The sequence below is a fragment of the Lycium barbarum genome, chromosome 9 (genome assembly GCF_019175385.1).
Source record: "Lycium barbarum isolate Lr01 chromosome 9, ASM1917538v2, whole genome shotgun sequence".
Classification (NCBI taxonomy): Eukaryota; Viridiplantae; Streptophyta; class Magnoliopsida; order Solanales; family Solanaceae; genus Lycium; species Lycium barbarum.
The window spans coordinates 4884998-4902425 of record NC_083345.1 but is presented as its reverse complement, the minus strand read 5'-3'; the positions used below and the strand labels follow the sequence as shown (position 1 = coordinate 4902425).

The window sequence follows — 17428 nt, the reverse complement described above, 5'->3', positions numbered from 1 at the left end:
TTAGCTGTTATAAATAAAAGTAAGTAAATGGTTATTTTTCTGTACTTTTTATGTTACATATAAATGAAAATAATATATTTGTTAATTTTAAAGTCTCAATTGATTTTCATATCTCATTAATTAAAAATTTAAATTACTAATAAATTCATAACTATTTGTAACATACCGATTAAGAATTAAATCTAAGGAACATATGCACTTAAAATAATTGAGAATTGAAATATTTCAAGTTTTACGTAAGAATTCTACAATTGTAGGTTGTTTCGTAAATTTCAATCTCTTAGTCATAATATAATGCTTGAATTGACAAGAATTTTGTCCAACAAACTTTCAACAAAAGGAAATTCAATAGTTTTCCCTTAAGGCTGTCTGAGAGCTTAACAATTAACTCTTCAATCTCACGCCAAGTAGCAGTTGAATTTTAACAACAGCTTTTTACTTTTATCATAATATTATTACACAATATTTGAGCATGACTGTTATAGAGAAGTAATTTTACAAAGTGTATAAAATAGAGAAGTAAAATATAATATAAAAATAAGTTTCGGAAAAAATGATAATTATAGAAAGATTTGACTTTATATTGAACATTTGAACCTACCACCCCCAGATAAAGGATCAATTTTGTCATTTGCTCCTAATAATAAACTCAATATCCATTTAGTATAATTTCCCCCCAAAATCAAGAATCAATAGTAGAAGTGCAGAACTCCAAGAGCTCAAATTCCTGCAACCCAAATGGAATATGATGACTATGAAGCTTTCTATCAACACCCAAAACAAAGCAAACCCATTATCCATTCTCAACTTCCATCAACTTCAGTGAAAGATTCAAGCTTTAAAACCCCTATTCTGCTTGAAGAACTCATCACTGAAACACTCTTAAGGCTACCAGTGAAACCCCTCTTGAAGTTCAAGTCTGTTTCAAAATCTTGGCTTTCTTTAATCTCTAGTCCTGAATTTATCAAGAGACATCTCAGTTTATCAGCTAATAACAAGGACTACAACCACCATAGGGTTATGTTGATGGTTGTTCCACCTGAAGGTGATCTTAAGGACTATTCTCTTAGGTCTTTGCTTTATGATTCTGTTGTTGTAGAGGCATCTGACATGAATTATCCCGTTGAAAGATCCAATGCGTTTTTGTATATTGTGGGTTCTATCAATAGGTTGATTTGTTTTGCTGAGTCAACAAAATTGCTTCTATGGAATCCATCAATTAGAAAGTTCAAGAAGTTGCCTGATTTTAGAACTGAAAAAATGAGGGGTCTTAACAATGTTAACAGTGTCATATATGGTTTTGGATACGATGAGATCCATGATGATTATAAGGTAGTGAGTTGTATGTTTTCTAGTTATGATAAGTTTTGTCCTGCTGAGGTCAAAATCTATAGTCTAAAGAGTGATTCTTGGAGAAGCATCCATTCTCTTCAGGGTGGGGTATATTTCAGGGAGTTGGGTAAGTTTGTGAATGGGAAGCTTCATTGGGCTACTATTGATGATCATCATTTGGATAAGGGCTGTAATATCATTTCTATTGACTTGGCTTGTGAGAAATTGGGAGCAGTGGAGCTGCCCTGCTATGGAGAAGGAAATAGTGCTCTCTCGCTGGGAGTGTTTGAAAGTAATCTTTCTATGGTTTGCACTGATCCGAGAACTCACCTAGATGTGTGTGTTGTAGAAGTGTGGGTTATGAAAGAGTATGATGTTAAAGAATCTTGGACAAAGATGTTTACCATCAAGTATCCTCCAGTTCCCGTGGAAGATAATTTTGGGCATTATCGGTTATCTCCATCCTTTTGCTTGTCAAATACAGGTGAAATTTGGATCAACTTTCATGATATACAATCCAAAGGATGACTCGACCAGATATCCAAAGTATACGGAGTTTGGTTTTGGTGAATTTGGTCTTGAGGCAGAAATTTACTTTGAAAGCCTAGTTTGCCCCCTCTTACAAAACGAACCAAGGACACAACAGGAATGAAGGATGCAAAATCGATGATTAGCTTAATTAGGTAAGAAGTGACTTGTAAGAGTTCCACTTTATACATTTTTTACTACGGCTGTTCAATCTTGTTTATATTATCAAATATAGAAAAAGACATTGACATATTTAAAAGGGACGTAATCACACCACATCTTCGAGATCTTGTTGTCCTATTGCTACTTGCATATTTCCATGAAAAAAACAACTTTTCACAAGAACAATTATTTGATTGTTGTATTTGGTGTTGTCAACACTCAAAAGCTATGTTATTTGGACTCTTCAAAAATGCACATGGGTGCGTGTCGGATCCTCCAAAATTAGTGCATCCTTGAAGGATCCAACACGGGTGCGACGTCGTTTTTGGAGAGTCCGAGCAACATAGCCCAAAAGTAAATGACTTGAGACATAGTTGCTCTTTTGAGCAGTGTTTTGAGGGGACTTGTTGTGCCTCTGGACAGAGTAAGAATAATGCCAGGGATGTGACAATCAGGGCAGGTGAATCATGAATGCGCCTATAACACTAGGCATAACCATTTCCAAGATTACTATTTTGATATGGGGCCTTCATTGGTAGTCCCTTTTAAAGTGAAACTTAATAGGGAAAAAAGAACCGTTTTATAAGGTTTAAGGTCAGATATAAAATCTAGATTTGGTGGTTTTTCTTGTTGATAATTGCTTACTGTTATTTTCTCGACACTATCTTTTCATTATTTTAGTTATACAATCAGAGCCTGAATCTTGCTTCACTTTGATAGTAACATTGACATTAGCAAAAATGTTGAATGAGGAGAAAGCATTTGACTATTTAGCTGTTATGATCATTAGAGTAAATTTCCAATACCTGTTCACAAGGGATTCTGGGAGAAATAGATTTGGGTATGAATCTCTATTTACTGGGGTCCTGTCTAGTATATGAAAGTGCAAATGTTTGTCATCTTTGTCATTTCAAACAGGAAGGTTCCTACTATAATGAATTCTCTTATCTTTTTTTTTTAATAGGGCTAATTATAACTAAGTTCGCTATTTCGGAGAGTTTTATGCATTCTCTTTGATATTAATTAATAGTTCAAAAGCCTTGTCAATTAAACTCTACTTTGTTATGGTATCAACTCTTTGTTGTGGCATTGTGAATTTTGAGTCAAATCAAATGTAACCAAGGAAATGCAGACGAGGAAAAACAATTGCGACACGTATGAAAACAATGTCAAACTTTTGAGCTTTGACACACATGAGGCTCTATTTGTTGATTTGCATCGTATGTGAGACATTAAATTTAGGGAACAAGGGGAAATGCGATGCAGCCAAGTTATCTTATTTGTTCAATTTTCTTTTTTTTTTTAAAAGGACTTATTTGTTCAATTTAGTTGAAACGTTATGAAGGAAAGAAAAAAAAAAAACAAAAGGAATGCATATGGAAATTCTTGCAAGGTAGACTTAGTAGAGCTTAGGGGCGCATACTTTCTATGAAATGGACCAGCTTTAAATCAACTTACCACCAATTTTGAGCAGCATATAATGTTTGACGCAGATCAATATGACCACTGCTTGTGACTTTAGTCTTAATCTTTAATTTCTTTTGGTATTTATGAATTATGATAGACTACATATACCATTCGAAGTTGCACCCTCATGAATCATGATTGAGCCATCAGATTATTCAGCTACCCCCTTTTTTTTTTTCCTTTGAATGCAGTAGATTTAACTAGGGGTGTTCATGGTTCGGTTTGGATCGGTTATTGATTAAAATCATAACCAAACCAATTTAGTCGGTTTTTAAATGTCTAAAACCATAACCAAACCAAATAAAATAATAACCACTGGTTTGGTTATTGTCGGTTTGGTTGGATTTTTTGTTTATGACTAACAGCCATAAGACTTATCAGTAAAACATTAAAAAGTTAAAAGACATGTCTTTTTTTTTTTTGTTCAAACGATAAATTTTATTTATCGTTTAAGGTGGAACATACATCATAGAAACATTTTCACTATTAGTGATAGTGTCGTATTCAAGTTACCCAAAGTTGCTAAACTATTACATATAGAGCTAAAAACTAACTAAGTAGTGGCTGCATCATTTTTGTCATCTTAATACACATACCTGGAAATAAAGTAGAGCATAGGAACTTTTAGTTGTTGTTTTAAACATACATATTAATTAAACATAAAGACTACCTAAAATGAAAATATGAAATAAAAAAACTTTGTGTAATGATCTCAAACTTTGGGGCAGTACTTGCATTTTGCCCTCAATTCTCCCATTTTATTAAAAAAACTTTCTATAATGATCCAAAACTTCAGATGTTTTTCTATCATTATCCCAAAGGCTTGGGTCTCAACTACAAGGAGTTGTTCTTTTCTGTTTTTTAGGAGGATTACCCACGGAAGAAGTATTAGGGCATTACCATGTCCATGTGTTTGAGTTGCAGCAAATGCTGATGTTACTGAAGTATCTTCTATAGGAACCTCCAAATCTACAACCCCTGTCCTTTTCATATGAAAAATATTAGAAGTTTAGGACCCATTCAGACAAAAAAAGGTATAAATTCGAAAAAAAAAAAAAAAACCTAAAATCAAATAGCTGACAAAGAAAGGCTAAAAATTTAAGTTAAAGACATTAGACTCTAACGTGAGCTTCTGTTAGTAGATTTACACTTAATACTTAAAGAGTTAAAAGACTAAAGACATGAGCTTGGACATATTCTTAAAAACATGGGCCTTAAACAATCATGTGAAATAAGCAGATCAAAAATAAAATTAATGATTAAAAGGTATAAAATATTTATAATTATTTATGAAAAACTAATATTATACATATAAATAATTATAAAATTTATGTATATAATTTATCAGTTTGGTTCGGTTATTTATTCGGTTATTTTTTAATATAACCATAACCAAATCAAATATTATTGGTTTTTAAAATTTAAAATCAAATCAAACCAAATGTCGGTTTTTTTATTCGGTTTGGTTTTGGTTTTAACCAAAACCGTGAACAGCCCTAGATTTAACTATCTTATATTTGTTACTGTTCACTGCTTAGAAGTTGGTAGGGCAATCAGTATGAAACTCATCTTTTTACTGTAAAGACAGGTAATTTCTGATGAAAATGATTTTTGCTGCGTTTAAATGTAGATCATGCATAGGAATGTCACTGCGTGTGGTGCTTTCTACATATACGTTGTTTTTAATTGTGTCATGTGACATATCACTGAGTTTCTTTATTAACTTTTCTGTATTATTGAAATTTCAGGAAGTGAAAGTTGCTGTTAAGGACAACCAATCCTTACCCTGCTGTCTGCTTGAATCAAAAGAGTGAAGCCTAACTTTTTCCTGATCTCAATGTTCGTCGAATGTATTATTTTGTTGCAGCTTGAATGGGTCATGAGAAAGGTTGAACAAACTGCTCTGTTCATTGTATTTCAGTTGAATGTAGTATTTTGAGATTGTCGTGTCAAAAGGTTGAAAAAGCGTCTCACACGCTTGAATTTCTTTTGTATGTAGTATCGTCGGATTGGTCGGAATTGAAAGCTTAGTGCCTAGTTAGAGGGTAATAATGTTATTGATTCTATGATCAGTCACGATCAAGAAAGTTGCCAAATTTGAGCTAGGAATTAAGCTAGCTGGTGGGGTCTAATTATCTTACCTAAACACGAATTGACCTGAATGGATAATGTGAACTAACTAAATAATCAACAGGGGTGTGGGTGTGGGAGAGCTAGTCTTTTAAGCAACCTTTAGTAGTACAATGCTATAATTCAGTGACAAGAAAGTTGAAACCGTATCATACTTTATTATTTCATTATTTAAAAATAATTTTAATTTTATTCATAAAGGAGTGATATTTTAATTATAATAAAAATAATGTTTATTGATTATTTTCTTTCAGAGAAAGTAAATTGCGTAGTATGATAGAAATGTATTTTAAGAAATTATGATCCTTTGAATGTTTGAAGTAAGATGTTAGAGTTGATTTGTATCTCATAATGATGTTAGAGTTGATTTGCATCTCATAATAACTTTTATATCATTACATTATTTATACTAGGCTGAAGCTCACCCCAAGTTGTGATAGGTTGAGGCTCTTCATCAACACTTTTATTGTTAACTTCTGCATGTATTATCTCTTGTTATTATAAAATATTATTATACAATATTTGAGTGTTAGGTACGACGAATAACAATAATAAAAGGTTTGACTGTAATCTCAAATTTATTTTTGGGATTATTCTCCTTTATTCCTCAAACCAAACGGACCCCTAAGTTGATTTCTTCCCCTTTAAGTAACACAAACAGTGTTGTTGGGCTAAAAGAATTCGAACTTGAAGAAACTCAAATTTCTGCAACCCAAATGGAATATGATGAAGATGAAGGCTCGCATCAACACCCAAAACAGAACAAACCCACAAACAAGTCTCATTTTTCATCAACTTCAATTCAAGAATCAATCTTGATAATCCCTACCCTTCCAGAAGAACTCATCATTGAAATACTTTTAAGGCTACCAGTGAAATCACTCTTGAAATTCAGGTCTGTTTCAAAATCTTGGCTTGCTTTGATCTCTACCCCTGAATTTATCAATACCCATCTCAGTATATCAGCTAATAACCAGAGACTTGTGTTGACACATCACAAGTTTGTATTGACTTCTTCTGTTCATAAATACCAATACAATATTGAGAGTTGTTCTCTTAGCTCTTTACTTAATAATGACTCTGTGATTGAGTCATTTGACTTGGATTATCCCATGAATAACCCCCTCAAAAATGTTTGGATTGTGGGCTCTGTCAATGGATTGATTTGTCTTGCCATTGGGTTCACTGACTTGTTTCTATGGAATCCGTCTACTAGAAATTTCAAGAAATTGCCTGATTCTAGACCTACCGGTAGACCTGCATGTTTCAAATATGGTTTTGGATATGATGAGTGTCATGATGATTATAAGGTAATAGGTATGTTTTGTTACATACATGGCCGTTCGCGTCACGTTGAGGTAAAACTATATAGTCTAAAGAGTGATTATTGGAGAACTCATGATGAGGATTTTTCGGGCGAGATTCAATTCGCTAGGACAGGAAAGTTTGTAAATGGAAGAATATATTGGGCTAATAATGATTGTCGTGATTTGCATAAGGAGTGGAAAATCATTTCTATCGATTTGGCTGATGAGAAATGGGGAAAGGTGGAGCAGCCATGCTATGATGAAGGATACAATTTTTTGTTGCTGGGAGCGTTGGGAAGTGATCTTTCTGTATTTTGTAATTATCCTAGAACTCACACAGATGTGTGGGTTATGAAGCAGTATGGGGTTAAAGAGTCTTGGACAAAAATGTACACCATTAGATATCCTAGTGATCTTGAGAATTTATTTTCTTCTGGTATTTCTCCAACGCTTTTCATGTCAAACAAAGGTGAAATATTGCTTATGCGTAGATCAACTTTCATGAGATACAATCCAAAGGATGAATCGATCAGATATACAAAGGTTGCTAAGTTTCGTTTCTGTATTGAGGCAGACATCCACATTGAAAGCCTAGTTTGTCCCTTTTTACAAGATGAACCTCGCACACAACAAGACTAAAGGTTGCAGAAGCTCAGATGAATGACAATGGTGTAGCTAATGACTTGTACGAGTTCCACCCAGAGGCGGAGCCAGGATTTGAAGCTTGTGGGTTCTGAGTTCTAATTCTTTAAAGTTATTGGGTTCTAAATTATTAAATTGTATATATTTGACCAAAAATTTAATACAAATATATGGGTCGGACCAAAGCTACTGGGTACGGCCGAACTCACGCTCGAAGGGCTAGCTCCGCCCCTGGTTCCTCCTTATACACTTCTCTGGTGCTTTGTCAAATATCGAAAAAGACATTTCATATTTTAGGGACATCTTTACACCACATCTACTTGGAGATTTTATTTGCCCTTTTCCTTTTTGCGTATGTCCATAAAATAACTTTATGTGACAACAGTTATTTGGTTGTGGTGTTTGGTGTCTTCTACTACCAAAGTAAATGACATTAGACCGAGGAATTTCTTTAGCTCTAAGACTAGGGATCCAACGAATTGGTGGGAAATCCAGAAGAATGAAAATCCCACCCTTTGAACATGCTGGTGGTTTTCCTAGTTGCTTACAATCTAAACTGTTTTTTCTTTTCATGTGACATATCATGAGGTGCTTCATTAACTGGTATGTACTTTTGAGATTTTAGGAAGTGAAAGCTGATGTTAAGAACAATTAATCCATCCCCTGCTAATTATATATGATGATGATGTTAGTGATGATTTGTTCACCTTGTAATGAATATCCAGTGATACATGGTGACGGGAAGGACACCATACAAAAATGCTTATACAGTAATATACTTGTTAGTAATCTTCTGATATATGGTATCTAGGTTTGGTGGTTTTCCTTGTTGCTGATAGTTTACTGTTATTGCTTCGACTCTATTTTTCATTACTTTAGCTATAGAAATGGCTGAATCTTCCTTCACGTTGGCAGTAACATTGCCACTAGAAAAAATAAATGGTTGAATGAGGAGAAAGCATTTGAGGAAATATTTAGCTGCTATGATCATGAGAGTAAATTGGGGATACCTGTGAACAGGGAATTATAGGAGAAATGGATTTGGGTATGAATTTTTATTTATTGGGATCCTGTCTAGTATATGAAAATGCAAAATGTTTGTCATCTTTGTCATTTCAAACAGGAAGGTCCCAATTTACTGAACTCTCTGATCTTGTTTCTTAATAGAACTAATTATATCAAAGTTGACATGCGACATATCAGCGAGGCATTTATTGATTGTTATGTACTAATGTTTCTTCAAGAAATGAAAGCTGATGTTGCGAACAACTCCACCTCCTGCTGATATCGCAGATCAAAATGATGAAGCATTATTATCTGGTTCTCAATGTTCACTCGAATGTACTCATTCTATTTTGTTGTTCATAGAGCAAGACTTGGCTATGTTCACCAATTACCTATTTTGTAAGTAGTGGTGTCTGGTTGAGGTTCGAGGTCAAGAGTTTGCCATGGCAAAAGGTTGAACAAGCTTCTCCTTCCCTTGAATGTCTGTTGTATGTAGTATCTGGCTGAGGCTTGAGGACTGAGAAGTATCCGTTGTATCTTCTTCTTGCTTTTTTTTTACTAAGTGAAACAAGAAATGAATAAATTTTTGATGTTTTTGGTTTCGGTTTTTGCTGCTCAAAGTTTGTTCCAGTCAATTCTATCTGTTTTTTTTCCTTTACAAAGCTGATTCGACAAGTTTTAAGTTTTGCATGTGAGTTTGAGAGCTTTATGTTCATTGAGATTCATCTGCGATTGTAGAAATCTGAGCAATTTCAACCAAAGAAGCTGATGCCCAGCTCCTTAATTGTTTCTTAAATTTTACTTCTTTCATTAAACTGAAAAGAAGAGTTAGAGTGACAATCTTAGCCTCTTAGGAACCAATATTCAAACTCTCATCGGAAATTCCATGAGAAATATGTGTATTTCTAGTAGTGAATTCATGTAAATGCAACACTGGATGAACTCTTCACATTAGTCTAAATCTGGATTTGTCTAAAGTCTAAATCTAAGGTTGACAGAGTTGATCAATGCCTTGTGCTGGCGGGACATAGTAAGCACCCAGCAGATTAGTTTAGATGTGCACAAATTGACCAAAAAACTACAAGATGCGGCAATCGACACTTAAGGTAAACTCTTTTCATTGGTCTAAACCTTGTAGAGTCACTCAATACATGCACTGATAGGACATAACAATGACATGGTAGATTAGTCGAAATGTACATAAATTGACGATAGAACTTCATGTATTTTTTTAATAAAAAGTCATAAAAGAAAAAGAAGAAAAGAAAAAAAAGAGAGGAGTGACAGGAACAGGAGTCATGCTTCATAATGCCCATGCATAATTTGGACCAAGGAAGTTTTCAAACAAGTAGCTATCTACTCTGTCAAAAAGGGAAAGAATAAAGCACAAACTGTTGGCTGGAAATAGTTTAATGTTCCATTAACGGAATGCACTAAGTAAAAAGCCCATTAAATACAAAAGCGGCCAATGCCCAACGCATTAGAAAAGATTTGAGCGTGGCTGTACTAGATCAAATCGGTGTTGTGGTGTGTGTTGCTGATTAAATCGTCCAGGGAGCTTCGACGAATTTTTATAGCACCCTTCACAAAGGTCGAATCCTGTTTTCTCTTTGCAGTCTTTGCATTTGTATCGTTCCCCAACAATAGGATACATCTGCATATATATATATATAGAGAGAGAGAGAGAGCGCTTATTGTTAACAAAAGAGTGCGTAACAGGTATATTGAGTTTGCAAAAGGAACTACAGTTGCCATTAGAATACCAACATAGAAATACTGTAACTTTCAGGCTTCTAAAGACAATTGCTCAAAAGCAAATTCAACATAGCAGGGAACTACCCATGTAATTCCTAGAGTTAATGGTCAAAAACACACCTAAACTATCACCTTTTATCTAGTTTCATACCTCAACTTTGCATTGTTCCATTTACCTCTCTAAACTATCACTATCTTTGTATTAAAACACGCCTCGATGCTGAGTTGGCCAAATATCTGTAAGACGATAGGCGCGTGGAGGCCAACTTAGCATAGAGGTGTGGTTTAATACAAAGTGATAGTTTAGAGAGGTAAATGGAACAATGCAAAGTTGAGGTATGAAACTAGATAAAAGGTGATAGTTTAGGTGTGTTTTTGACCATTAACTCTAATTACTAACTGTATGCAGTTCTCCAAAGTCGAGATATGACTGAAAGTTCAGTTTTCTACTGTTCCTATCTTAGTTGTCTGCTAAAATATTGTTTCTTCTAGAAGAATAGTAGGCTATTCAAGCACCTTTTTGGTTTTTAATTATTTGTTCTTAATTTCAGACAAGAGGAAGTGATTTCCTGGTACCTAAAGCATATGTTCTGACACATCATCAACTTCATAATAAAGGCCCAACGAAATAGAGAGATATGTAAAGAAAGAGACTTCATATTCCCATCTTTTTTTCCCTATCTTTCAGATTCTGACAACTTTACTTGCATCCAGAACCACGAAATGCAGTTTTAGGTAAATACTTTCTTTTGTTAAGATTGAATGACAATCTTATAATGTGGTTTGAATGCTGAAAACAATCATTTTACCACTGCAGAAATTGGTGCCTCTTGAGCAAGCAACAATTATGTAACTACAGTTTACAGTATTTTTACCACAGAAAAAAAGTCACCAGAGACATCCATTATCAAACTTTACAGTGAAAAATCAATTAAATATTCTCAATCTGAAAACAAGAATAAAAGAGAAGCTAATCTTACCCCACAACAATCACAACCAAATCCATAATGAACTGATCCTCCACCCATTAACCATGTTGAAAGATTAAATTTAGGTAGCGATTTGCAATCAGCAGCTTTGGCCTCATCTCCTGTCATACAAGATAGCAACTTGTGATACAAGTCCAATGACAGCTGAATCAAGACACTATGGTAAAATAGAAATTTCCTAATTCTAGCCAATTTTAGTGGAAACAGAACACTGAGTTTCTTCAAAGAAGAGTTCTGGAAGTTGGGCAATTATTCCTATTGGATATATCAAAAACTATGTTACATAAAATAGGATCATCATCACCGTAACACATGAGCACCAGTTGTTCCAAGAAACAGTACCATGAGCCAAGGAGAAAAATACAAAGAAGAGATTGAGGATCATTTATAACCTCTCACCTTTCTAATCTGCAAAGATTTTCTTTATTCCTCAATCATAGAAATACCTTCTAGTAGATCGAATATATCAAGAAGCAGCAAAAAGGATCTATCATCTCATAGGAGTCTGATCTGATCATGAGTAGGGGGTGATAAGGAATGGAAACATCGAAAATAGAAAATTCGAGCACTTAAAGTTGTCACCACTAAGGAAAGTTTGCATTATTAATCAACATAAGCATCAGAGTTTACAAACATGACTTCCGCCATCTATTGCTTTTCATGTTAAGGAGCAAAATTACCACAATGCACAAGAGATTGCAGCCCTTAAATTTTGAATGATCAGTGAAACTTGAGGTGGTTTCCATGTTGATTATATTATTTACATAAAGACGAGTATAATGTGCATGTGAAAAGTCTATGTCATATTACAAATTTTAAGATAAAGAGTGTTGTAGTGATACAATTTTTTAAAGTTGATATCTGACAAAAGAAGTATTGACATACGTGTTGGTGGAATCTGATGATCAGATCTTGCCACTGATGCGCTTTTCCTTTCTGCATACAACTTGGGAAATTGCTCTTCCAGTAAGTGCTCAAGAACCAAGCAAACGTTGGGGTGTCCACTTGGACTGATCACACAATTTTCACAATAAACTACAGAAAGGAAAATCACATAGTAAGAAATGGCGATTGGAACATACTAATTCCTTATCAGAAAAAAGAAAGAAAGTAATCAATATAAGTTGGAGGAAGTTGAACTGACCATGGCCACAATTAGAACTACAGGCCGGCACAACAACAGTTTGCAGATCCCACAATGCAAATCTGTCATAAGCACCTGCTTACTAGTTGCAGTATCTAGAACAAGATCGGTCTTGTCGCAGGATTCTGATAAATAATCATCAAGCTGAGGTGAACAACATCCTACTTTCTTCTCCTCTTCTGGAATAAGAAAAATGTAAGACATCAGAAAACTTTATCCTTCAACACTTCCCAGAAATAATAAGAGATCACCAGATAATCACAATCTACAGTATGGTAGTCAAGCAGCAAACTCTCAAGTTGATATTGTGATAAGTCGTGAAATTACGCGATATTCGATGCTAATTCCTTAAATTTTTGTGACTCTTTAAGAACTTTTATTGTTACTTTGTGTGTTTTTATGTTGTTTTGTAGGATAAGATGTCCGGAGAGCAAAATGAAGCAAAACGGAGCAAAAATTGAACAAGAAGCACTTTCTGGCAGCATATGCTAGCAACACATGCGTGCAGCATGTTGAACATGCGGTGCAGCATGTTGAACATGCGGTGCAGCATGTTGAACATGCGAAGCAGCATGTTGAACATGCGAAGCAGCATGTTGAACATGCGGTGCAGCATGTTCAACATGCGAACAACATGCTGTGCAGCATGTTGAACATGCGGTGCAGCATGTTGAACATGCGAACCGCATGTTGTGCAGCATGTTGTGCACGAGGGTATTTTTGCCCAGATTTTGTTTCCGTTTTTGGGATGATATAAATACTCTTTTAGGGTTTGTAAAACACATCTTTTGCCATTTTGCAAGCTTGGGGGCTAGGGTTTCCTTCACCTACACCATTGGAGGAGAAGATTGAAGTTCTTAAATGAGATAATTCTTAAACCTTTCTTCAATTCCATGTTTTGTATTGTATATCTAAGTGTGTAGTATTTCATTTCAATACTTGAATCTTGTTTATGAAAATATTCTTGATTAAAGTTTGGATTGAATCTCTTGTTATGCTTATGTATTGAATGATTTTTATTTCTAATGAAGTGGGTTTATTGTTTTTCTATTAACTCTTCATGCTTAAATATCTCCTAATGGTTGCAAACATTATTTGTGCCTAAGCACTTTTACTTTGCTTGAGAAAGAAAGTGAAAGTTAGGAAAAGAGTTTGATAGCAAGGATTTGGGTCATTAAACCCATCTAATAACTTGAGCTAGAGATAGGATAGTTAACTTGAGATTGAATTGATTGTGTTTAACATCAAACCCTAAGGCTTGAGAAAGCTTAGAGTGAAATTCATTGATTTGGTTGAGAAACTTTCAATGAGATTTTAGAAATCATTATCTATTAACATAGACCCACTCTTAGTTGTAAAATTGTAAAATACATTGGATCGTTACTTGAGAGTAATTTCCCTTGTATCCATGCTTGTGGCCATTGATCATTTTACTCGCTTTCTAGGTTAGTTTATATATTTTCGCATTAGTCATAAATTTCTCAAAAACCCAAAATATCATTTATCGTTTGGCAGAGCTTAGTTAGCAAAAATTCCTTACTTTCTTAATCGCCTAGCACATTGTTCCCTGTGGGATCGACCCCGACTCATAGTTGGGTAAATATATTGCATACGACCGTGTACACTTTCTCTTTGAGGAGTGTATTTGGACGTTATCAAAAATGGCGCCGTTGCCGGGGAACAATTTGGCGTATTTGAGTTAGTTTGGGATTTAAGCTTGCTTGCTTTGGTCCAAATTCGTAAATATTAGTGTAGTTGTTTTCTTTGCTTGAATTTTATTTTTATAAAAAAAAAAAAAAAAAAATATGGCATCATTCCATGAAAATGGGTCGGATGGAAGTTGTTCATACTTTGATGACCCTTGTCCCTATTGTGGAGGACCCCACTCTTGGCAAAATTGTTTAAAGTCTCCCGGGGGAGGATTGTGCGCACAATCTCGAACCCATGAGTGGAGCATATGTGATAGATGTGGTGGTCAAAATGGCCATTGGGCTAATTGTGCTTATTTGTCCTTCCCTTCCCCGAACCCCCACTATGACGATTCTACTTTTTGTTGTGACAATGATAGGGAAATGGAAGTGGAAGAAGTTGAGAATGGACAAAATGGAGAGTTCAAGCTCATGATGGAATGCCTACTTGAAGGAGGAAATGAAAAGCAAAAAGTCTTGGAGGAGTACTTGGAAACTAGTCTCCAAAATGACTTGATGAATGAATACAAAAATCTTCCGTGGGCATTTGAACAAAATCAAGAAGAATTCTCAAATGCTCAATATGAGGAGAGAATGCCCATGTTGGAGGCCAATCATGAAAAGGAGGAATCAAGAATTGAAAGTCCTCCAAACGAATCCATTTTCAGTATAGATGCCAAAGAAGAAAAGAAATTAGAGTCAACAGTTGTCTTGAGAAAAATGGTGGAAGTTGACTCTAGTTTGGGGGAAAATGAGAATGTCAAAATCCGAAAAATTTTGCAAATTGGGAGGTTGAAGTCTCATTCCAAGCATTTTTCAACATTGGATTTGTATGGTGATATGGGAATTGAGCCACATACATCCATGTTGGATGGTGAAGAAGAAAGACAAGTGCCTTACATCTTGCAATTCGAAAGAGTAAGAAGGCAAAATGACATTCCTCATTTGAAAGCCAAGAAGTGCAAAATGAAGAAATTAACGTTTGGCTTGTTCATCTACTTACCACCCCCCATCGCTCGTGGTCACAAACTTGAGTCCAAGTTGGGTGCCCAATTCATATCTTCCAAATGGAAGGAAAAGTGGTAAAGGTAACCGTCGTGCCGCGACGTTAAATCAAGCGCTTGGTGGGAGGTAACCCATCGTTTTAAAAGTTTTTAATCGTTTTTGAAATTTTATTTTTTAGAATAGTTTAGTCTATGGTTTTTGACTAATCTGCAAAATTTCAGAATTTTTGGAGTTATTTTGAGCAAATCGGATACCCGGACAGCCCCCAAAACCAGTAAAAGCTGCGAAATATTTTTTTCTGGTGTCATAACATGCGATTCGCATGTCATACATGCGAATCGCATGTGTCGTCGCATCTGGTGACAGAGACTAAAAAAAAAAAAAAAAAAAAAAAAAAAAAAAACTGATGACATCACATGCGACTCGCATGTCATACATGCGAATCGCATGTTCGGTCGCATGTCATGCCAGCAAAAAAAAAAAAAAAAAAAAAAAAAAAAAAAAAAAAATCCTTTTCTATTTTTATGTTTTGTTTTGATTATGTGCAGCGAGGACACTGCAATGTTTATAGTTGGGGGTGGCACGCGGTAGCGCATTATATTTTGACACTTGCTCAAAATTTTTGAAAATTTTGTTCTTTTGACATATTGTGGATTAATCACTCTTGTTATTTTATTCTCCTTTGAGGAAAAATGTGAAAACTCTTGGCTTGTTTGGTACGAATAGAGTTAGTCTCTTACATGTGAAATTGAAATGTGAATACCTCTCCAAATTGTTGTGAAAGTTAAAAAGCAAGGTGCATAGGAAAGAATGATCTTTGTGACAACTTTTTGGCTCATTTTGTGACTCTTTACCTACTAGTGTGTTGACTTTGGATTATGAGATATTGCACTAGTTGTTCTTGCTTGGAAAGTGAAATTGATCCATCTTGACTAGTTCATATGCCATGTGTGTGAGTGTTTGTTGAATAAATCTTGTGTTTACTTTTATCATCTAGAACTTGCCCGGTTAGTCGTTCAATGCTAATTTTGATTATGTTGGTTGGAGAGATGACCTTGGGCTATCTTTGTGAAAAAAAAACCTCTTTAGTCTTTCTAGCCTACCATTGCATAAATAATATCACTAGTAACCCCATTTGAGCTTATGACTTTTTCTTTGATTGCCACATTACAAGCCTTTACCATGTTTGATGAAAAGTCTCTCTTTTGAACCTTTCCCTCTTTGAACATGAAATTGTGAATTTGAGGCCAAAAGCCTAAGTTGGGGGTGTTAGTGTTGCTTGAGAGCGGTGAAGGTTGGTGTTGTGAAAAATTCAAAAGAAAGGAAGAAAAAAAAAAAAAAAAAAAAGGTTGCAAACCATTTGTGTAAAAAAAAAAAAAGTTTGAATAACTAGGGAAACTAGTATGCAAAGGAAGGAGCGATGTTTTGAAATGAAGAGGAAAGTTTGTGTAGTGTTCAAGGAGGGTGTAATCACTTGTATCTCAAATACTTATCCTACCCTTCCCTAAGCCTACATTACGATCTTAAAAAGTCCCTATGTGATCTCCGACTGAAAGTTCTTGAGTTAGTGATGAACGAAAATAAGGGCAAGCTTATGGTGTGATATTTGTTAGCACTAGAACTTCTTTGTTGAGCGTGAGTGACTTTTGTGTATTTGTCCTTTGTGTTGTTGTTGTGAATATAGTGATTTTGGGACTTTCTTTCTTGTGAGGGCATATGGATTACGATAGAGTGGTGATGTTAAATTCCAAGTTGAGTCAATTGAGCATATCTAGGAAACTAGTGGTTTTGAGTCACTTATTGAGACTTGAGTGTTGTTGCTTGTTAGTTTTAATTCTCTATTGCATTCTTGAAATTGTATTTTGAAATGAGGGAGTTATTTGGTTAAATCTTCACATGCTTGTAGCCTAATTGTTGGTACCAACCAAAGTCATGTTCTTGTGCTTAAAGTGATTCCTCATTGAGATTTTAGTTTTGATTTGCTTGAGGACAAGCAAAGACTTTAAGTTGGGGGTATTGATAAGTCGTGAAATTACGCGATATTCGATGCTAATTCCTTAAATTTTTGTGACTCTTTAAGAACTTTTGTTGTTACTTTGTGTGTTTTTATGTTGTTTTGTAGGATAAGATGTCCGGAGAGCAAAATGAAGCAAAACGGAGCAAAAATTGAACAAGAAGCACTTTCTGGCAGCATATGCTAGCAACACATGCGTGCAGCATGTTGAACATGCGGTGCAGCATGTTGAACATGCGGTGCAGCATGTTGAACATGCG

General features: G+C 35.0%; 2 protein-coding genes and 1 pseudogene across 2 annotated transcripts; 2 read left to right on the top strand and 1 right to left on the bottom strand.

The window, feature by feature from the left end:
* The first annotated feature begins 660 nt into the window (after window positions 1-660).
* LOC132610090 (F-box protein CPR1-like) lies at window positions 661-5561 on the top strand. Its single transcript, XM_060324349.1, has 2 exons — window positions 661-2015; window positions 5238-5561. Exon 1 carries the CDS (start codon window positions 739-741, stop codon window positions 1858-1860), a length of 1122 nt encoding a protein of 373 aa, XP_060180332.1. The 5' UTR covers window positions 661-738; the 3' UTR covers window positions 1861-2015; window positions 5238-5561.
* Window positions 5562-6202: 641 nt separating this feature from the next.
* LOC132610764 (F-box/kelch-repeat protein At3g23880-like) lies at window positions 6203-9163 on the top strand. The gene has a single exon (XM_060325128.1). The coding sequence runs from the start codon at window positions 6336-6338 to the stop codon at window positions 7563-7565; it is 1230 nt and encodes a 409-aa protein (XP_060181111.1). The 5' UTR covers window positions 6203-6335; the 3' UTR covers window positions 7566-9163.
* Window positions 9164-10053: 890 nt separating this feature from the next.
* On the bottom strand, window positions 10054-12665 carry LOC132611551 (E3 ubiquitin-protein ligase PRT1-like; annotated as a pseudogene).
* Window positions 12666-17428: the final 4763 nt, after the last annotated feature.